At 38.9% G+C, this 23,792-nt stretch overlaps 1 protein-coding gene across 2 annotated transcripts in view; it reads left to right on the top strand.

The window, feature by feature from the left end:
• GABPA (GA binding protein transcription factor subunit alpha) overlaps positions 1-12,413 on the top strand; it is a 47,884-nt gene extending 35,471 nt beyond the window's left edge. For both annotated transcript variants that reach the window (XM_030579641.1, XM_030579650.1), the window contains exons 7-10: positions 804-860; positions 1,445-1,585; positions 1,892-2,084; positions 9,263-12,413. In XM_030579641.1, the coding sequence (XP_030435501.1) occupies positions 804-860; positions 1,445-1,585; positions 1,892-2,084; positions 9,263-9,491 (620 nt within the window). In that variant the 3' untranslated portion in view covers positions 9,492-12,413. The remainder of the gene's footprint in view (positions 1-803; positions 861-1,444; positions 1,586-1,891; positions 2,085-9,262) is intronic.
• Positions 12,414-23,792: the final 11,379 nt, after the last annotated feature.

The raw sequence follows: 23,792 nt of genomic DNA, 5'->3' as shown, positions 1-23,792 counted from the left end.
TTACTATTTTTTTCTGTGGAAAGATAAAAACAGCTGTGAACAGTCCAAATTATTTTCCCACTTTCCATTAGCAGTGAAAGGGAGGGTGTCAAGTACAAGATAAGGGAATATGTTATAATGAGAGTATTTGCTGTTACAAAGGAAATGTCCCATTTTTCCTCAAATTTTATACTGTTAATCTAATACAGGAAGTAAGGTACAAAAGGTATGGCTCTTACAACATACCTGAGAATTCCTGATTTATGTTTTTATTATTAGCTTTCGTTCATCTTCTGATTTGACAGATTATTTATATATATTATATTTACAATTAAATATTAAATGCTATTTAATATACATTGCAGTTTCGCAACATAAATGTAGAAATTACTAAGCTAATTCTTTAGCTCATATACACTGCAGCTAATCTATTGTGCATTCATGTGTATTCAATGTTTGGATACAATTAGGTAGGCTGATTTTCTCTGTGACATTGAAGAAAGTACATCATATAAGGAAAATGGAAAGTTTGTATGGGTAAAGAATAAAAAAAAAGTGTGTGTGATATTCTAAAAATACATTAGTGAAAATAAAGCTTCATCCCAGATGCCCATAACAACATAAAAAAGGTTGTACATACTTCTTTCACATGGTGTTAAATATTTACTCTTAAAAGTCATCATCTTTATATACTCTACAACCTTTATGTTGTTTCTCTGCATTCCTTTCTTGTTTTCTCAGTTATAAAATCCATTTGGCATTCAGTTGACTTATGAGGGTAAGGATTTGAATAAAGATTTAAATATTTTTCTTTTACTTGGCAGATGTATTGGCTAGCCAAGAACACTCTGGAGAAATAGCAACAGTTACTATTGATCAGCGTGAGTAGTCATGCCAGTAAATTATTAAGACAGGTGTTTGTCAACAAGAAATGTGGGTTCAGCACTCATGCTACCAAAAAGTCAGAAAAGCCAAAGAGAAAGTTTTGCATGTTTTTCATCTTGAAAGCAAAGCTTTAATTTTTTAGCCAATTTAAGAGTTTAATATAATCAGAATTATGAATGTTTCTAACTTTCTTCTTATTATGATCAATAAACTTTTCCATTATTCTTTACCGTAACGTGACACGAGTGAAATATTTGTAATATATGTTCAGAACTGCATTCTTGGTGAACATATATTAGAAATAAGTTCTATACTGCAGTGCTAACACAAATTCCATTTTAAATGGTAGCAACAATTTATATTATTCTTAAAATGAAGGTTATGAATATCTGAGTGGCTCTGTTGAGGGGAAATATTTTGAATGTTAATATTGATGTGCACACACACACACACACACACACACACACACACACACACACACACACACACACACACACACACACACACACACACACACACATATCAGGGTTTTGTACCAATAAGTTATAATTATTGTTCTCCAATGTTTGCTGTTTCACAGCTGTGCAAATTATTCCAGCATCTGTACAGCCTGCTACCCCAACCACCATTAAAGTAATAAACAGCAGTGCAAAGGCAGCTAAAGTACAAAGAGCACCAAGAATCTCAGGAGAAGACCGAAGTTCACCTGGGAACAGAACAGGTATTTTCTCAATTTTATTTTAATGTAAATGCTATAAATATTTAACAGTTAAATCACATGGTGAATTTGCAGTATACAGCCATATCCCTTACAGATATGATTTTGCCAAATTTTCTAAGTGCTGCTTGCTTGGTTATGAGGCCTGTAGGGAAAATCCAGATGCGACAGGTAGTGCTGATGCAGTAAGTAGCCCTCAGACCTTTTGAGTTAGTACTGAATCAGTGCGCAGCCTGGTGCTAAAGAGCACATAGCTTGATGTAGAAAATAACTTTTGTTTAGTTTTAATGACTTTTTATCTCTCTATAGGAAACAATGGCCAGATTCAGCTATGGCAGTTTTTGCTAGAACTTCTTACTGACAAAGATGCTCGAGACTGTATTTCTTGGGTTGGCGATGAAGGGGAGTTTAAACTGAATCAACCTGAGCTGGTTGCACAGAAATGGGGACAACGTAAAAATAAACCCACCATGAACTATGAGAAGCTTAGTCGTGCTCTGCGGTAAGAAGCTCTACAACTAACTTATTTCATGAAATGGTGTATACTTCCCTCTAATTGTAGTATTCTGCCAGTTACATATGATCTTTTGTGATTGCACATCAGTTAAAAAACAGACAGTTACAGACCACCATGCCGCCTTCTGCTGCCGTTCTCATCAGCTGAGCAGGGTGGGTCATTATTTAGATGTGTGAGGGGGTTGCCTTTAGAAAACAAATGGAAAATACTATGATCGATAATCTTTGGATAATATGTTTAACAGTTTCTTGGGGAAATAGTCATGGAAACAGCTTTTAGTTACAGAATTTAAGATATATGTCTACACTGCACCCCACTGGCAGCGGCGTGTATGGTATATGTAATGCTCTCGCCATTTTTTCCACATGCTAAGCCACTTCATCATTTCTTGGGCCGGGGAGAACTTGCCCATTAAAAATCTTCTGATACAGTGTCATTTGGGAAATTTGACCAATAAATACCATATTAAGGTGTTGAAGTTAACTTACACAGTATAAAAAAACCAAAAACCTGTAGTCATGTTGCAGTATTTCTGGAACTATGCAAAAAATGACACTATCTCATTTTGAGTACCATTGTTTCACCTCACCTACAGGCCTAGAGCACCACTTGACAGCTCCACATCATAATTCAACTAATTGCACATAAAATAAGCTTTCAAATCATATATGATGTGGGTGTGTGCAGGATAGGTACATTAAACTCCCAAATTATGCCCCTTTTTGGAGATTTGCCGCATGCCAAACTGTTATAGAATTTCAGATTTTACATAGTTTTTTTCTATTAAGTATCATACTTAAAATGCTGTGTGTGCTGAAAAAGACAAGTCCAGGACCTCATTAGCATCCTTACTGTGAGAACAACACAAACCAAACACACAATTGATAAACAAATAGCTCCTGCTCTGTTTCCAGCCAGCATCACCATCTGATATATTGAACTTTCACGAGTCAAGAAAACTGAAATGCCTCAACTAAGCTATTTTCCTTCATCTGGGTTTTGTAGTTTTGAAGTCAGTGGGAATTGTGGTCCCAAATCATGTTCATGTTAAGGGTCACATTTACAAAAACATTTAGGTACCTAAATATATGGGCTTAGGACCATAACTTTAGACTCCCATTTTAGCAAATTTTGTCCTGTGTGTATTTAAAACAAAGTGCACAATAACTTTTCATTAAACCAATTTTTTTTTCAGAGTTAACAAAGTAATAGATTTTACACCACTTAAAAACATTGTCAATATAATAGATTAGGCACACTTTCTATAAAATAAGATATAGGAGGCATTTTTGGGAAAGGCAGGTGAACAAGATATCTTTCATGATTTAAATGTGCTGAGTCTGTTTTAAAAAAAAAATTACTACGCTGAACTTTGAATATTTCACCTTCTAAATTGAAGTACATGTAAGACAAATTTGAAAAATTAGTAAATATCTTTTAAATCCACTACAAACAGTTACTGTATGTCCTGCACATTGTTTAAACAGGTATAATTTAAGAGGTCCTATATGTATCAACACACCCCTTGCATTAACAGGCCCAGTGCATGCCATTGTGGCATTTCTGCAGCTCCAGTGTTGTGATAGCCACCCTTTAATACATCCATAGATAATTTCTGCACAGTTATGGGGGATTTGCTCTAGTGACATTAGCTTGGGTACCAGTTCTCTATTGTGTTTGTCCCAACCCATGTTCTCTCATAAGGGCAGTGTAGGATTGTAGCAGTTTGCCTGCTTCCACACCGTGGCTTGAAAGTGAGTTTTTTGGATATGGTAGCACAGTGCACCATTTGTTGGGGTCAGTGCCTCTAGCGATCAACACTTGGAGAACTTGTTGCAGCTCTCCTCTTTAAGTAAATTGTACATGCTGCAGATGAACTTTTTCTGCTGAAATGATTTTCATTCTATAGATCATCCTTCCCTAAGTTTCTTAGCAATCCATGTTTCTCCATAAATATTGTCCACGCCATTTTCTTGCTGTGCCCAGCAATATGGGAAATAATATCAAAACCGGTCAGTGCCTGGAAGGAAAAAGAGATGACAGAATTGACAGGCACTAATAATATTTTTCTCTCCAACGCAGATTGATCATGTAAGACAATGAACTTGTAAGCACCATCGCAATGTAGAATAAGTTTTTCTTTGAAGGTTTCCATATTACTTAAAAATGTATGTGGGACATCTCCACCAGCTTCATTTGAGAGAAAACAGTAATGTGTCCATACCTGTGAAAGTTCCAAAACACAGCCCTTTTTTGCACTGTTTTTTCTCTCATTGCTAAAACAGACCATTGCCAAGTCAGTACCACTCAGAGTGGTTTCATAGTTGGTGGTGTTGTCTCAAAAAATGTTTAAAGCAGTTAGAGTGGTCTTTTTAATTCTGAGACTATTAGGTCACTTACACCAGCTATATGTATACTAAGCTCATATTTATACTCTGCTGTCTCTAGTATTTGTTCATTTTGAATGTTGTTACACAAGAAAGTTTTTTGTTTGGAGAAACGTCCATCCTGGCAGAAATGCAAAGACTCCAGTTCAGTAGGGGGACCTCGCTCTGAAGCACTGTTGAGGTTTTAGAGATTGAAATGCAAGATGGAATTTTCAGTTCACCCTTACTGGTTGATGAAGTAGCTTCATTGGATTTTAGAAATTGCTAATTTTACCTTTATCTGTATATGTTGCATAACAGTTTTATGCCAAAATAATTATTGCCTGCATTTAGATTGAAGAGCTGTTAGAATTCTGTTGGTTGCATCCCTATTTAGAAATCTGAGTTTCTGTCTCGTGTTGGTTGCCCCTTGTATTGTAGTCAATCCCTGTTCACTAGAAGCAAAAGCTGTCCTTTTTCACTTGTTGGCAAGATATTGTTGAGGAATGCTTCAGATTCAAGGCTGCCTCTGTGTTTCATCTATGGAATACCTGACAATAATAAAATATAATTAAACACTACCTCATGAATATTCAATAAATATTTACCAGAACGTAGCTTATGCCAAGGCACAGGTATCCAAATCAATACTTGACTCACTTACACTGTAAGCAAAAGTCAGCTTTAGGTTGGATTAGTGCTAAGGGCTAATAGTAATAATTTATATTTTTGAAAGAGAAGAACTTATGGAAATAAACGATATCATACTATGTTGTGTATGATACTTAGTGTGAAGCATAGCAGGGCATTTAATTCCAAAAATATCTGAAAAGTACTTACTTACTTGAGTATTTACTTAATCTTAAATGTCATCCTTAATGCAAAACAAACAAAATTCAAGTGCATATCATTGCATACCCAGAGGAAAGAGAGAGTATGATCTTCAAAAGTGATCGCACCCTGCATTTTTTGTTAGCACAGGATTCCAAACTAGGAACATAGTCTATAGTTAGTACCTCTCCTTCACCTTTTTTTTTTTTTTAATAAGTTACAAATGATAGCAATTTTTTGTTTCTACTTACCTTAAAGTTCGAAATTCAGTTTGGTAAACATCATTTTCAAATTCAGCACATTCAAATTATGAAACAAAACATGTTTACCAACTTTTCCCAAGAAATGCTTTTTTTCATTAATGTCAATTTATCTGATAATTTGGCCTACTCTAAAATACAAGGTTGATGCCGCAAATGCTTATGTGATTTTTAAGCACTGTTCATGTGAGTAAAGTTACATACAAGCATAAATGATTGCAGGATCAGGGCCTAATTTTTCAATATCTTGATATTTTTGCCCATAGCGGGTTTGTAAGATTCAGATAAGAGACACAGTAGCTTGAGATATTTAAAGTTTATTTTGAAGTAAATGCAGTTTTTATTTTCAATCTGAAGCTACATAGCACAAATTTCCAAAGAGGATGGATCTGGACTGTTCTCAGTGGTACCAGATGACAGAACAAGGAGTAATGGTCTCAAGTTGCAGTGGGAGAGGTTTAGGTTGGATATTAGGAAAAACATTTTCACTAGGAGGGTGGTGAAGCACTGGAATGGGTTACTTAGGGAGGTGGTGGAATCTCCTTCCTTAGAGCTTTTTAAGGTCAGGCTTGACAACGCCCTGGCTGGGATGATTTAGTTGGGGATTGGTCCTGCTTTGAGCAGGGGGTTGGATTAGATGACCTCCTGAGGTCCCTTCCAACCCTGATATTCTATGATTTTATATCCATTTGCGGTTGTAAGGTATACATAAAAAATATTCTTGCAATACCAAAATCACAGTAGTGGTTTTAAAGGTTTTATTTTTCTTTTCTAAGCAAACTAAGTGAAAGCAGCAGAAGGCAGCAGAAGAGCTCAAGAATAACTTTCTCATCACCAGGATGTTTTCATAGTAATTTACATAAAGTGAAAAAAAATTGTATTTGTTTTGTTTCTCAAAGTATTTTTCTTTTGGCAGCTGCATCAATACTGACATGTTATCTAGCATTTAGATGTCTGTGGCGATATTAAATGCCTCCTTCTGCCACTGGGAAAATTTTGCTTACAACTTGAATTGTTGTTTAAAAAACAAACTTGTGACTTAAGTTTTCTTTACTAATTTATTAAAACTACTGTGTAAATTTGTGATTAATACAGTAAATGATACTGATGATCCTGGTGGTAGATATTCTACACAGTTAGAAGAAGAATAAGCAGATTAAAAGTAGTTCATGTTAATGCTCCATGAATACAAAGAACAGAAAAAGCAATTGGTCTGTATTTTGGTATGTATTCTTGACTGTACCATCAGTGAATTGCCAGAAGTAGTATCTATTTAATAACTTTATAGAAAAGTGACATTGCTCATTTTTAATCTTGTGCTTTGCAAACATACATAACTTTTGTTTCAGCATAATCTGAAACATACCAACAGATTAAGAATTCCTAAACATTCATTTTCTGTATTTGTTGGTTGTACTCTCTGTATTGTGCATTGCATCTGTAACAACATTCTGTAAAAACTGATATAAATATTTCTCTGTAGTTGCTATAATGACTAGATTCCAGCTTTTGTGTCTCTTCTAGTATGAGACATAAGACAGCTGCTTAATCAGTTCTTAAAGATACCCTCACTTTTGACCTTTTGATATGTATAGACCCAGGGGTCTGCAACCTTTCAGAAGCAGTGTGCCAAATCTTCATTTATTCACTCTAATTTAAGGTTTTGCATTCCAGTAATACATTTTAACATTTTTAGAAGGTTTCTTTCTATAAGTCTATAATATATAACTAAACTATTGTTGTATGTCAAGTAAATAAGGTTTTTAAAATGTTTTAAAAGCTTCATTTAAAATTAAATTAAAATGCAGAGCTTCCCAGGCCGGTGGCCAGGACCCCGGCAGTGTGAGTGCCCCTGAAAATCAGCTCACATGCCACCTTCAGCACATGTGCCATAGGTTGTCTACCCTGGTATAGACAAACTCTTAATTCTCAAGGCCCTCTGGTATGCTCTGCTTCAGTTCTTAATGACCACAGTCACAAGTGCACCCAATCAGACTTCATTCCACTTACAGTAAGTCTTCACCAGTCTCTGTGGTTTGCCAAACCAGCTTGGGTATTTCTCATTCTGAAGGTTCCAGTTTTTGTTTTAGGGTATGTCTACACTATCCATGTTACAATACAGCTGTGGCAGCACTGTGACTTGGGCAGTGTAGTCAAGCTTTATTACCAGGGCAGAGCTCTCCCAGTGATTTTAAAAAAAAAAACACAAAAAAAACACCCCGAACGAGCTTAATCACCGGGAGCCACAGTCCTGTCTACACTGGTGCTTTTCAGTGCTAAAACTTTTGTCACTCGAGTGTGTTTTTTCACGCCCCTGAACGACTAAAGTTTTAGCACTGAAAGTGGCATTGTAGACACAGCTTTAGTCTGAAGTGTGTCATCTGCAAAATTTGGTGTCTCCCAAGAGATTTGACTCGGAGGCAAAAGCTAGTTCAGTGATTTACTCAGTTTCGCTTGGAGATTAGAGACCCTCTTTATTCCTTGCTTATCAAGTACTAAAGAATATCTCAGAAGTACAGATGACCTGGCATTTGTTCTGTACACAAGCATGCTTTTCAAAGGGTTGAAAATCTGAGAGCCAAGGGAGTTTCCAGCTATCTGATGGTAGAAGCATGAGGTAAGAGTGGCAATCCAGTCAAATTATATTTTTCAGAGAAACTGAACCATAGCTGGGTGATTTTCTTTCATTATATTTGTGCCTTGCACAAATTTATCACAATCCCACTAAACCTCAGAAGTCCAAATTCATTAATGCCTGAGGCGAAGAGAGCACAAAATACAACTGTAAAAAGTTAAATTTGTTTCTGGAGTACTATAGATCATGTATAGAGTTTTATATTGTCTTAACTGCATTCTGTTTGGTGTGGCCTATGGTAACAACTCTATTGTGTTAAAATATGAAAAATGTTGACCATAAGAGGGTAATTAATTCATAATTAATTGTAAACATAGATAACGGATGTGCTTCTGACTTTGTTTTTTAATAGGTCCTGCATTTAAATTATACAAAGGAAAGAGTGAAACTCCAGTGCTCGCTGTTGAAAAGTATCCTGTAGTTTTAGATGGGCTATATTAATATACAGTCCCACTCTTTCCATAATATTAATGAATACAATGACCCACAGCATTCCGTTTGAAATTAGCTGCTTTCTCCACCAAGGGAGTTAGCAAGATGCAAAGTTATGGGACCTACAGGGTCAGTACACGAGGGTGCATACTGAAACTGACGACCTGCAACAGTCTGGTCAATTGTTCTTGTAGCTGAAATGGCCAAGAGTCTCTCTGTTGCTAAGGCAAAAATAATCAACAAAATCTTACAAAATCTGGCCATTCTGGTGTACTGTCACCCCAGTGATGCTCAGTCTTCAGGCTGTGGGATTTGTGATGGCGATGATGAATTGATTTAGTAACATTGCTCTCCCAATAGCTCAGCCAGATAACTCAAGAAAAGAATTCATATTCCATTGCCTTCGTCTCTTCTTTACATTTATGTTGAAAACAAAACAACTCTAGCACAAGAGAGTTGAAATCTAGTTTTATGTTGGTGAATAAAATAAATCTTTATCAAGATCTTACAATGAGAAAAAGAACCTACCTTTTAGCGCTACAGCATCTTTAAGGGTGATCATTGTGTGTGGGTGCATGGGTTTCGTACACTGAATATTGCTCTGTTACTTTGCACTGATTTTGCTTTTTCTCATTTAAGGTATTACTATGATGGGGATATGATCTGCAAAGTACAAGGCAAGAGGTTTGTGTACAAATTTGTCTGTGACTTGAAAACTCTCATTGGCTATAGCGCAGCAGAGCTGAACCGGTTGGTCACAGAGTGTGAGCAAAAGAAACTGGCAAAGATGCAACTCCATGGCATTGCACAGCCAGTCACAGCAGTAGCACTAGCTACAGCATCCCTGCAAACCGAGAAAGACAATTAAGCACTAGGACCTGAAAGTGGGAGCCTGAGGCCTTTCTTATATACCCAGAGCAGTTATCTTTATCAGAATTGGAAGCTTCTTTTTATTCCTTGACAGTACAATATGATGCATGATTTTCTACAAAGAACTGAGACTCCCATAAATTTGGATCTTTAACAGCATATATTTCAGTGTATGTTAAGGGATCACCACAACTTCTTCAATGTGAAGAATGGCACATTGTGTCATGTAGTCTGCTGAACTTGGTGAGGAAAGCTGAACCAATTCATGTTGTATGTCCAGCCCTACAAAATACTTGTTCCAGCATTTTAAGAAAAGTGAAGCATCTATAGGAAATAGACTGGTCAATAGTTTGAATTCAACCCTTTCTGCTGTTTTTTTTTTTCTCTGTTGAACTACAAAATGGAATTGGATGCGTACACAGTTAAAGCAGGAGCTGCCCTTAAACATGCCTGTTAATCTCATCTAATCAAGCAGAGCAGAAAGAACAGACACATTAAAAAATAATACAAAGCATCAAGTCCTTAAGATAATTTCTCTGTTTATAAGCAAAGAAAACTAAGAATAGACTAAACTGAAGATCAGTGCTGAAGAAAGAGATCCAGGTTTAAGTCTGGCTTACGTCAAAAGCCAATTATGAGTATTTTATTGTAATGTGTAGCTAACATGCATATACGAGGACAAATTCTTAACTTTTGAAAAATGTTATGCAGCAAAAAAAAAAAGAATAAAGATTTCCATGTTTTTCCTGTCAGGTGATTAAAAACTCGTAAAGATATCCCTCACCCAAAAAGACGTTTTTATTACTCTATGCTGCAGAGTATATTAGCCAATACTCCTTATACCTGCACTATAGTTGATCTTGATGAACTGAAGACTTAAGTTAATCATATTCAGCAATCCTTTCCTGTTTAGAATCAAAACGAGTTGCAAATAAGTTTATAAAAATCTAAAGTTTGACTTCTAGATTATTGTATAGTCTGCCCTATTAAAATATGAAAAAATATAGTTTCTTATTAAAAATTCCTTTTTTCCAAACTTCAGATAATGTTTTAAGGCTTCAGAAACAAAACTACACATTCCTGAGGCCTAAGCAGGGCACAGTTAAGGGTTTGGATACATTTTTCAAAAAATATATATATAATTGGAATGTATCCTGAATCCAGAGACTGGTATAAATATTACTTCATTCAGGCATATACATGTTAATATGTACAAAACTGTATCTCCATGATTTGTGAGCTTCTCCATTAATGACTTGCTAGACTTCTTCTGTTAGTCTGAATAGAGTATTTTTTTACTTTTTGCCCCTTTGTTTAAACAGTATGAATATTGTGTTACCATGCATTTTTGCTGTTCTTGCAAGCAGATTTTTTTTAAATAAGGAACCATCAGCAGAATCTGTGGTGTCACTTGACAAATAGTAAAAATATAATTGCATAAGAGAAAATCTTTAGTACCATGTTGAAAGGTCAAGTTACTCTTAAAACTTTTAAGTCAAGAATCTCGCTACACTGACAGACGCTTAATGTAAAATGTACTTAAACTGAGTGGTGGAAGCACTATGTTTTTGCTGTTGACAAGTAAAGAGAAACTGGCTTTCAAGGAATTGGAAATATGTGAGACTTGTATATTTTTAGGGCTTATTTTTTCCGGGTACATCTGGGAGCTAAAGTGTTTTTTCTTAGTGGAGGTGCATCTCCATGCCTCTGATGTAGGCCTGAGGATCTCTCTCATGCCATCTATCATTTAAGTCTCTTTAGCTGCCATCACCACCATTGTAGCTGTCTCTTGTCAAATTCCTCCAGTGACTATAAATTTACCAGTCTTGAATTACTGAAGCACTCCTTCATTTGCCAAAAGGCTGAGTATTCTGCTTCTGAAAGATGTATTAGCTTTATAAGAAGCTACACAAATCCTTTTTAGTCTGTAACAAATCCTTAAGTTACAGATATGGGTAAATCAGTCAGAAGTCAAGTCAAATGTCTAGCTTGTATGACTGTTATAGTACAGTTGTAGCCCATTTTCACTATCAAACATTTGAAATCTGTTATGTATATAGCTGAGGTCACTATCTTGCTTATGAAAGGAGAAAATTAGTCTGCAAGTTGCGTGGCTAACAACTTATTTCTGTGTCCAGAATTCCATTTGTGCAAGACAAGGATGGGCACTGTAAATACAAGCCACAGTTCAAGTAGCTAATTAAGGAATGTGATACAACTGCCCCTTAGAACACTGCTCAGTCTTTCTAGTGGAGGTCTAAAATACTGCAAGTGGGCACAGAAAGGAAGGGTTTAAAATGTGGACTGACCAAATCAGTCTAATGGAGGATGAATTAATATCAAAGCTAATAAGTAAAATTGATGCTTTATCCTTGAATATACATAGCCTTATTCCATTCTCTTAGGAAAGATGGCATCAAAACTTCCCATGTAAATACATCTGATTATTATTTTGAAGCCCTTTAATTTAGTAAATATGGTTATCCCTTTTGCGTTTGTCTATATGCATTTTATTTCCTGGTAGGATCTGCTGCTCTTCCACCATGTTCCTTTCATTAAAAAAGGACCAATGCATTTTCCAAACAGCATAAAGCTGTTGTCAAATTTCCTGTAGCTAAGAGAGAAATCTGACTAACTTGATGTCTTCAATTAAATAAAGGATGTAGAATATTATATGTCAATATAATTGTTTTGTTGCTGCCAGAAAAAAAAAGTATAATCCCAATTTTTTTGTAAAACAGGGGTTTTGCATACATTTTTACTCTTTAAATAAAGACACTTACTCTGCTAATAATTATGTATTACTTTTGTTTTGAATTTTTTTGGTAATTTTACATGAAACAATTATTTTCTATTTTTATTCTGATAAAATATTTGTGCATAAAATGTCAATATAGTAAAATAAAAAAACTGTTACACAGCTAATGTTTTGGTGATGATTCATTTGTTTTTCAGAATAGCTTCCACAGCTTTTTGGTTTTTTAAAGTGGCAGCTAGTTTTAAAGATTAGTATGCACAGTTTCATTTTCAACAACTAAAGAGCACAAGAAAAGAGGCAAAAATTAACTTCAAGCTTTCTTCAAAATAGATTTTCTTCACCTTAATATTAAAACATCTTTATCTTTTTGTACTTGGTCTAGAACTACAACATACAGAGTTTCAGTCTTCAGCAGGTTTGGTTTTGTGATACATTTCCTGTTTGTGCTGCAACCTCTCAAAACTACAAGAGCATGAGGTGGATTCAGTATACATCCATGATGGAATTAATTAGAATGTGACCACGGAACCTTTTCTAGAAATCTTTCATGTAAGGATGTTCTATATATGTGTGCAGATTAATGTGAAAAGGGCCAGTTTCATTTTAGTTTGAGTTAACATACATGTAAAATATGCTACTTATGCAAATATTATATTTCACATTTTTGTTGTTGTTGCATGTAGGCCGTATTACTGGTTGGTGATACACGAGCCAGAAAGAACACAGCATGACTTTTAAATTCCAGGAGTTTCTGTGCAGATGATAGTAGCTAAATATATTTTACTTTTAAACTGAGCAAAGCTGCTATGGGAATTTCTGAGAAACAAGTATAGAACTTGGCAATGCCCATTTTTTAATGCACTCACTTTTTGGAGTTCAACGACACTTTAAATATGTAACGCTTTTTTAAAATGTGGCTCTTTCTGTGCCCAAATTGTTCTCTTTATACTTTTGTTTTGTAAATATGTGAAACATGTTGGATCTGATTTCTATATTACCTCAGAGGTGTAAAAGGCCTTGTTAAAGAGGATGTTCATCAATGATTTCATATATTACGGCACACGTCACCTACATGCTATATAGTTTTGTATGGTGTGGAGAAAAATCTATATCCTAATTAAAACATACCTCCAGATCTTCTAAATCGGTATAGTACCAATGCAACCAACAAAACTATGCTGATTTACACCAGCTGAGGATCAGGCCTGTATTAGCTAGGGTTTAGTTTTTTAATAATATTACAAACAGTTCTCATCTTCCTGTTAAAAGAAAAAAAAAAAAGCGTGTCATAGTTTTGTCCTTTTAGAGCAGGGATTCTTAACCTTTTTCTTTCTAAGTCCTTCCTCCCGCTCCCCCCACCTGGCACCCTACTTAGGTGTATTTTGACTTCTATTTTGGGGGACCAGCTCTGCATGGCAGGGTCTGGGGAGGGAGCACTACCTCCAACCCAACTCACAGCATGCCACCCAGTCTGTCGGGGGTGGGGGGTAGCTAGGGACTGTGTGCAGGTAGCTCAGGGTGCAGGGAGGGAGGGGGGTAGCTAGGGGCTGTGTTCTGGGGGAGTGGCCCCCTGTGGTTACTGCTCCCTGAGGGAGATATGTCCCCCCCAGCCAGGCAGCTTTTACCAGCTTTGTAAGCAGTCAAAGGGAGGTGGGAGCTGAGAAGCAGCAGACAGGGTAGCACTGTGGCTGACCGCTCCATAGTAACAGCCAGAGCAGTACACACACTACCTGGCTCTGGCTTCCAGTTTCTGACCTGGGCAGGGCCTTGGTGGGAGGGAGGTGAAGCTGCTTCTGGGACTGCCCCACTCTGGTTAAGGCACTGCAGATTGGGCCACAATGCCCCTTATGTCCCCTTCCAACTCTGCCCATGGTCTCCAGGCTCACAGTCCCCCTGAAACTAGCTGGCAGCCCCCCTGGACCTCCAATTGAGAACCACTGCTTTAGAGAAAAGGACCAAATCCCCAGTGTGCCCATGTCAGGGGCTTAATTCAGCCTGGTGAGAGACATCTGTGACTCATTAGGTCATTACTAGTTGCAGCTGGGGTGGACTGGGATTGTTGGTCAAGAGGAGGAGGAATGCTTAGGGAGAACAGTTTTACAGGCATCTCTGGCTGGGAGTGGCAACTGAAAAGGGATTGTGTGAGGTAGGCCTGTCTGAAAAGAGTTTTAGTCAGGATGACCAAGAAGGCTGTTCTGGTTTCCGTGCAACCTAGTAAATTATCTCAGGTTGGAGAGAGTTCTGGGGAGTGTGCTCCTGGCTGAGAGATCAGGAAGTATGATGCTTGAGAAATGGAGACGGCCAGGACTTGGTAGTATGTGAGTCTGTTTTGCTTGTTTTGTTTTAAGTCCTTTCTATTGGATTGTGTTTTGGGGTCCAGAAGACCCAGGTTATCCTGATAACACTTTTACTCAAGTATCTTTTTGTGTGTGTGCACGTGCACACTTGAGGGGCTGGATCTATCAGCATACCACTAAAGGGCAGCAGGGAAGGAACTTCTCCCCTTACATGAAGCGGAGTACTGTTACAGTGAGACTTCACTGAGGGAAGTGAGTCAAAGGGTTGACTGTCATGAGTGTCAATTTGCATGTTTCTGTTTTCCAGTTGCTCTGTAAGTAGACACTAGTGGTATTGTAAGAAACAATGCAAACCTAAATCCAAGGTTAGAAACTATATTTTAATGATCTATGGCCATATACACACAGGTGATTATTCTTTCTGTTTGGCTAATCATATACATGAAAAATTTATGCCAGTTAATTAATGGGTTCAATATATCTAGGGTCTCTCTTGATAAACAACTAAACCAGCTGGAGCCACCACCATGAAACCTGAGAAAACTAAATTCACCCTCCCTGGTCATCCTTATCAGGCAAAACTGCCTCTCTTACAAGCACTCCAAGACTGTACAGACTAAGGAAATTCTTTTGAGGGGAAAGGGAACACAACCATAAACATGGGAGAAAGCAGCAACAGAATATATGCAAATAGAGTGTAAAACACCCACCCACCCCTTTCGGTAACTGTGGTAGCAGTATGTCTAACGCCCTTCTCACCTGCCAGTAAAAATGTCCCACAGGTGACTGCACCACGGCACCCTTCTACCAAACCCTACTCACAGTTGGATTACTGCTGCTTACTGATCCCCAGTATCCCTTTCCAGGTCTGTCTCCAGTCCCAAGGGAGTGGTACCACTGCTTAACCCAGTTTACTAATTCAGCTTTACTAAGTTGACAGGGAAGTGTCTGAATTTTGATGGAATATATGGGCCCGAAGAGTCAAAGGTGACCGTGTTACTGTACAACATTAAACTGGTAAATAGTGTTCAGCCTGCTTAGTACCATAGCAAACAGCATTACAAATCCTTTCAATCTTTTATTTAAGATACAGAAAAATATAGAAAATCACAGCATTTGAAATGGATTTTTATTTTCATAATAGTCCTTGTTCCTTTTAGCTGTAGAAAGTTCTAGAAAAAACACCACCAGTCTGACAGTCTCTTAGAAGGTATTAAAGATGTTACTTTGAAGGAACTTATCCTTGGGGAAAGAGAGAAGTTAATTGAGATGGCTGGAGCTGTTAAAAGTACTATCCCATTTTCTAGAAGACCAAACAAGACAACCCCACACACAAAAGGGAACGAGAATAATAGCAAAGATAGAAAATGCAGCTTCTGTCTATGGTGTTGACTTTCTCTTGCAGCCTCACTGCTGGAGAAACAAGCATGGCACACAATCTTTCTAGCTACTGTGAGACCTGGCAAACTTGTACAGCATCAGGCTGTTAAGACATGGCTTTTAACGGCCTCTCTGGTCATGGGCTCACAGTAGTGTTGCAAGATAAACACTCTTAGCTGGCTAAGCCAGGCTGTGCTGCTAAAGCCGTGCTGCTAAAAGGGCATGCGGTGTCGCTGCTGTTTATTGGCAGGAGAGAGCTTTCCTGCTGACAAAAGACTTCCACCCCCAAGGAGTGGTATTAGTGACACCAGTGTAGACAGCCTTATTAAACAGAAGGGGAAAGAAAATGGGTAATGTGGCAAGGAAAGGACACACGAAGTGTTGGGGGTAAAAAGTCTCACATCCCAGGTGGTATATGGGATTCATATGAAGCTCATGGAAATGTAATGTCATCTGGGTCCCTCTCTGGCCTGAGTCTGGTCGGGACCTCCCCTGGGATTAGGATGGTGAAAGGCCCAACAATATCACAGTGGATTCTGGAGTTCTGGTAGAATGTGAAGGTGGCAGCCATGATGGCAAAGCTCATTCCTTCCTGTTCCCCTTTCAGTCAGCCAGCATCTGCTAATACTTCCTCTCCACACCCCCTGCCTTCCCCCAGCTCTTTTTTTGAGGACCCCAAAAGGGTGTGATGGGCATAAAAGACCATCCCCTCATTATTTTGTTCACCATTTAGACTTAATATCTGCCATTACAATTTTGGTCCATTGATTTCCAGTCCCACACTTAACTCTTGTTTACCAGGCATGATTATAACACAGTCCTTGAGTTATAGCTATAGGCCTTTTTTGTTTGAACTAACCTAGTCTTTATCTCCTTTTTTCACCTTTTCCCATCAGTGTTTATTGTTGTAGGTTATTGTAACATTTTATAAATTTTCACTCCTCAGAGTGGAGCTTTCAATGAGGGTAAATTTGTAGGACGAATTATTACAACAGGGCCCTCACCAGAGTCCACTTAGCTATGCTGCTGTCCTTTGTACTGTCTCTTGCCACAAAATCCCCCTGGAAGGGGACTCTTGAGCAGACTCCTGGCCACTTAAAAATGAGCTCTACCACATAGAGCTCTTTTCCCTCTCTGGGAGCCCTCTACCCACCCAAATCCAAGTTCACTGATAGCTATGAAGACATTCTAAGTGTCACGAGAACAACTATTACTCTTGGGGGAATTCTGTGCCACTATGCAAGGCAAAATTTGCACAGAATTAATGTTCTGTGCAGAATTTTTTTCCTGCAGAATTGGCACTGCAGACATTCTGGCCACCACTAGGGCTGCTGGATACCACAGAGTCTGGCTCCCCAGCTCACAAATAGAGGATGGACGGGGCAGGGAGAAGCTGACAGATTCCCAGGAGCTGCAGTTCCTGGCACGCCCTGGGTTGTGGCCCTGCAGTGAGTAGAACACTCAGCCTGGCGGGAAATAAAGTTTTGCATGCTCTGGCTGCCAGGTCTGATCTTCATCTGCCCTGGGACAGAAGCAGGTGTGGAAGACCCTGTTCTTGCAAAGAGTGATGAAGGGTGGGGCCACATAGTGTCCCCTGTGTGGACAGTAATGAAGCTGTATGGAGCAGAGCCTGTGGCTGGGCTCTGGCTAGGGAGAGGAGTGTGGGCATCTGGGCCCATGGCCGGGCTCTGGGGGCAGAGGAGTGCTGGTGTCTGGGCCAGGGGAGCCTGCACAGCTCCCTCTAGCACCTCCCAAATATCCCCTCCAGCAGCCCCCCAATGTCCTCCCTCAGTACACACACACACCTCCAGCACTCCCCAAACACCCCCTCCAGCATCCCCCTATACACACACACCTCTCTAGCACCCCTAAACATTCTCTCCCAGTACACACACATGCCCCTCCAGCACCTCCAACTCTACCCTTCCTCCAACTCCTGGCAGCGTCTTCTATTTAAGAACTTGAAATATGGTAATCTTACGAGGCCAGGGGAAAAAAAATCTACTAAAAGACCAGGGGGGCAGAGTTCTTCCCCAAGATGTGCCCAGCTGGCACATTTGACACACCCAGACTGAGGAGGCCGACAAACACGTAACAGAGAAACAGGAACTGGGTTGTGATAGGGATTTCTTTAACTTTCTACTCCTGGGGGAATCTTTTTTGTTTTCTGTATTGTTACAAACATTTATTTCAAAATATCTGAAAGCAAGTATAACCAAAATACTTGAAACTGATGTAATTATATTGTGTTATTTTGACAAAATATGCAGAATTTTAAAATATTGTGAGCTTTTTTTAATTGTTTGGTGCAGAATTCCCCCAGGAGTAAACTGTGGGTAGATGACTGACGTAAATAACACTTTCTATGGCACCACTTTTCTGTCTTCACCAATAGAGTGAATAGAGAGAACTTTTTCCCTCTGGAGCTTCTGGCCATAGGGCTTATATTCACATGTTTATTTGTTATATATGTCATGAATTCTGACTCAAATGCTTGGTAAATGAAAGAGATTTATTAGCTCACCAAGTACTCTGTAATGACATATGCATCTGGCACAAAGTGATTCTTAATCTTGGATGCTGCGTATATGTATTTAGCTGACAGTCATGGTATTTGCATGCTGCGACAGATTATTTCAGTTGCCGTGCTGTTGGTGTGAATGTCTGTGAACTCCTGTCCTGATTCCATATGCTAAGGCAGGGCATGCTGAACAGAGGGGAGAATATGTACTCAAGAGCTTATGAGTTTTTGTGTTTTGCTCTTTTCTCCTGGACCATAATAGGCTATACTCCCTCTATTGGCAGAACTAGTGAAGTGGCTTCATTACCTACCACTGTGGTAGCGTTGCTTTAGTTTAGAACTACCAACTAGGGGTGTAGCTAGTTTTATCCTTGATCTGCCTGTCTTTCCTTTATTGGTACCTATCCATATAGTATCCGACCACCTTGAATACATGGCAGTTGAAAGTTTTGACATCTGACAGTAAATCAGTATTGAATATGTGGGTGACTTGATCACACTCTGTAAGTCCATACATGGGGAACAAATATTTGAAAATAAGGGGCCCTTCAATCTAGCAAACAAAGATGTAATACTGTATGATTCTGGCTTGATGTGAAGCTAGATAAATTCAGACTGGAAATAAGGTGCAAATTCTTAACAAAGAGTGATTAAATTGAGAGTAACTAACCATTGGAACAATTTACCAAGATTGGGGGGCAGGGAGAGGATTCTCCATCACAGGCAATTTTTAAAATCAAGATTTAGATGTTTTTTGAAAAATATATTCTCTAGTTCAAAAGATATTATTTTTGTGGAGTTCTACAGGAAGTCAGACTAAATGATCTGGCCTTAGAATCTATGAATCTATGCTTTGTGATCTACTTTTCCTGTCCAGTAACAGGTCTTCATCTATGAAGGCCTAAATGGACCACAATCCAGTTCTATTAGGAAAATGCCCCTCTCTGTGTTTCCCAGAAAAAGCAGAAGCATTGTATTGAGACATTTTGGCTGAAAGCCTATGATACAATTTGCAGGCTCTTTGAATAGAGCATTCATGTAAAGCTACCATGCTGATTAAGAATAGTCATTTTTTAGGGAATGCTGCAAAATTAATCTCTTCTTGTAGGCATTTACCTAATGGATAAATAGAGTTCCTGGCCTCTTCTGGCTTCTCATAAGAACCTGTGCATTAGTATAGGGTGGAGAGCTATGTCCCTGATGTGTGGGGTTTTGGTGGGGAACGGAAACAGTCCATGATATTAAAATGATGTGAACATTAGATTTGTGTGTATTAAAGAAATATGTAGCCACAGATCATTACATTGTGACTAGTTCATGTTTGGGGGGAGTCCCCCTTCCCACACTAGTCCATGCCCATTTCTAATGTTTGCATAGGCAATGTACACTGGAAAACCTTGCCAGCTAGTACGTAAGTATGGGTAATTATGATTATGTTGTTTCCATCAGTATGTATTAGCTGTCTCAGATACTTACATAAATATACACTAGAAACTAGGAATTGTAGAAAATTGATAAGGGAAGCAGAAAGGGACACAAGGATAAATCTATGGCCAGCAGAGTTAAGGACAATAATGTTTTTAAGTATATCAGGAACAAAAAGAATCCTAATAATGGCATTGGTCTGTTACTAGAGGGAAATAGAATTGTCAGTAATAATGTAGAAAAGGCAGAAGTGTTTAATAAATATTTCTGTTGTATAGTTGGGAAAAACCCAAATGGTGTACTCGGACCATATGATCAAGAAATACTTTCAATTCCAACGTTAACTCAGAAGGATGTTAAACAGCAGCTACTCAAGTTGCTCAGTTTCATCCAAGAATTTTTAAAGAGCTGGCTGAGAAGCTTTCTGGACTGTTAATGTTATTTTTCAATACGTCTTTGGAAGTTCCAGAACACTGAAGAAAGCTGACATTATGCTGATATTTTAAAAGGGTAAACAGGATGAGCTCACATGCCACGCTTTAAAGAATTATTAGGCATATGTCTGACCCTAGGGTTCTCTGTAAAAGTATTTGTACCCCCTATCAGTTAACACAAAGAGGTTCCTGAGTCACACTGGGACTAAGTGATTTGCCCAAGGTCACCAAGGAAGTCTGTGGCAAAGCGGGGGAGACCTGTGTTCAAGTCCAAGTCCTAGAATATAGTCCTACCCAGTTGATCTCCCTTCTGTTCTGTTACTTAGGCCCTTCATTATAGCTGGGGGAAAAACCTCAGCAAAATCTTAGAAAGCAGTTAGGCTATGTTCTAGTATTAAAAATACATAAACAGAAGAGTTAAAACACTAAATGTGACTAAGTAAATTCTGGAATTAGAGCCCACAGTATCTGACCAGACATCAAACTAAAGTTTTAACTGCATCTAATTTAGAGTATTGATAATTTAGCCATTAATAACTTGAACCAAAGGTTAAAAAATGCTGAGGAGAAACCAATATTAATTAAAGGCAGACATTCAATATTTTCTCCTCATCTGCAGAAATGGTCCTCCTGAAACCAAAGATAAATATTGCTAATGGCAATAGCATCTGAAGATTTGTCTGTCACCTGAGTAACAGTCACTTTCTCGGTTAACAAGGAAATTGATTGTTGCATGACACAATTAACATCCAAGCATGTTATTTTTGTAGGTGGTATCACAGTAACAAGCTATGATGTGAAAATAACACCAAACAAAGATAATGAATTATTGATCATAACTGTAAGCAACTAATTAATTCAATTGCTTAGTAGAAATTAAGGTAGTTGAAAGGGGAGATTCTAACCAGTAACAGCTGTTTAATCTACAATAAAGAGACCATTTAAATCTTATTGTAAATAATTCTTTACCTATGTTTGTAATAACATCTTCAACGACTAACATGTATTTTGGGGTGGGGGGGCAGAAATGTAGTTTACATTTTCCATTTGTCTCAGCTTGGACAATGGAAATTAATTAAAAGTCAGTTTAACTTTTGTTTATAGTCTTCTTTCAACTTCAGGTTTCCAGTGTTCAAATGTTTGGGTTGTAAAAACTGCAGAGGAATGTTTGTTTGAAACAAACTCTAGTGGAATTTTTAAAACTCATGGAAACATTTTACTTGGTCTGCATCAGTGGTACAGATGTTTTGCTTATTGTTTTGAACAACAATCTAAATTTGGGGTGAATATGATTTGATAATCTCTCCATATTTTTTCTAAGTGGCACTACCAGTACAAGTTCTATCATATCTTATATCATGTATATATTCCATCTTACCTCCCCAACCTGAATTTCAACCTATGTTGAACAGGAATTGGTATCAGGGCCACCCAGAGGATTCAAGGGGCCTGGGGCAAACCAATTTAAGGGGCCCCTTCCATTAAAAAAAAAAAAGTTGCAATACTTTAAAACACTATATTCTCATGGGGGCCCCTATGGGGCCCAGGGCAAATTGCCCCATTCCCTCTTCCCACTCCCAGCGGCGCTGGGAAAAAATAAACATTTAAAAACCTTCCACATCTTGGCACAAACCCAGTTTTGAGAGAACTTCTTTTCAAGTCACCTTTACAAGGTATCACTGGTTCTCAGCATCAGCTAGTGCTAAAAGCACTAAAGCTCATTAAAAGCATTGGACAAATATTTTCCATCAAAACTTTTTTTGATCGAAAACTAGTGGTTTTTAAAAAGCAGAAAAAATCACGGACAATGTCTGCTTTCCTTCAAAATTTGTTGTGGTTTTTTTAAATTGAAAAGCTGAAATTAGTCTGCCAAAACCTGAACATGGTTTGGGGTTTCAGAATTGTGTGGCCAAATATTTGCTGCTTGCTGTGTTCGATTGTTTAAAGAAACAATAAAAAAATTCTGCTTTAAAAAAAAATCCAGAACTTCTGAACCACCTCAGCCAGGGGCAGCTCCAGGCACCAGCATGCCAAGCACGTGCCTGGGGCCGCAAGCCACGGTGGGTGCTCTGCCAGTCGCCACAAGGGCGGCAGGCAGGTAGCCTTCGGCAGGCAAGCCGCCGAAGGCAGCCTGCCTGCCATGCTTGGGGCAGCAAAATATCTAGAGTTGCTCCTGACCTCAGCTTGTGACCAAACGCCTGAGCCCATCCAGTCAGAGATTTTTCCAGGTTTCTGATACTCTGGCTTCCTTGACTCATATGTCTCCATAACTTTGTGTTCATTTAGGTTAGAACATAACATAAGAATGTCCGTACTGGGTCAGACCAAAGGTCAATCCAGCCTAGTATCCTGTCTACCAACAGTGGCCAATGCCAGGTGCTCCAGAGGGAGTGAACCTAACAGGTAATGATCAAGAGATCTCTCTCTGCCATCCATCTCCACCCTCTGACAAACAGAGGCTACGGCCACCATTCCTTACCTATCCTGACTAATAGCCACTAATGGACTTAACCTCCATGAATTTATCTGTTTCCTAAAGACTGGCTCCATGGAGTCCCTCACAAACTGGAGACAGTTACTGTGTGTTTGTCTTTAGTACAGCTTATGGACATACTCCATGAACTGAGCATTTGAGCTTGTTCCAGAACCTGGGATGAGCCTCTGTTGTGAAAACTGAAATGCTCAAAATAGCACATGCATGTGAATGGACACAGGATGCTAAAATTAAATTAACTCAGGGATTTTCAAGCTGGGGGTCGGGACCCCTCAGGGGTCACGAGGTTATTACTGGGGGTCACGAGTTGTCAGCCTCCACCTCAAACCCCACTTTGCCTCCAGCATTCATAATAGTGTTAAATATATTAAAAAGTGTTTTTAATTTATAAGTGGGGGTGTCACACTCAGAGGTTTGCTATGTGAAAGGGGTCATCAGTTTGAGAACCACTGAATGAGCCCCTCTGGAAAAGCAGGGGAGGAGAGTCTCCCTTGGAAAAGCAGGGAAGAAGGTAGGTGGTGTAGGATATTACTCTTCTCATCTGATCCCTCCCCCATGGCTCTTTTGGCTTTATCGCTGTTAATCTAAAGTGGCTAATTTTACACGAAGCTACCCTCCCCCGACGTGAATCTCCCTATGGCACTGAAATTAAATGTGGACTATAATTTGGCATTTGAGAAGTGAAAGGGATGGTACCCCTAAGGGAAAAGATAACAGCTTGGTTCTTTGTGTTAAATAGCTGTCTGCAAGCCTCAAAGGCGTTGCCTCCCCAAACAGCCTAGCCCTGCCCCATCCACTTCCTGCCCCTGACTGCCCCACTCAGAATCCCTGACCCATCTTGCTCCTTGTCCCCTTACCGCCCCCCCAACCACCACCCCAGGACCCCACCCCCCACGAATCCTCCCCTGCTCCCTGTCCCCTGACTTCCCCGACCCCTATCCATGCCCACGTCAAGTCCTGACAGACCCCCGGAACGCCCATGATCCAACA

Source organism: Gopherus evgoodei, chromosome 1, assembly GCF_007399415.2.
Source record: "Gopherus evgoodei ecotype Sinaloan lineage chromosome 1, rGopEvg1_v1.p, whole genome shotgun sequence".
NCBI classification, from domain to species: domain Eukaryota; kingdom Metazoa; phylum Chordata; order Testudines; family Testudinidae; genus Gopherus; species Gopherus evgoodei.
This window is presented reverse-complemented; position numbering and strand designations above follow the sequence as displayed.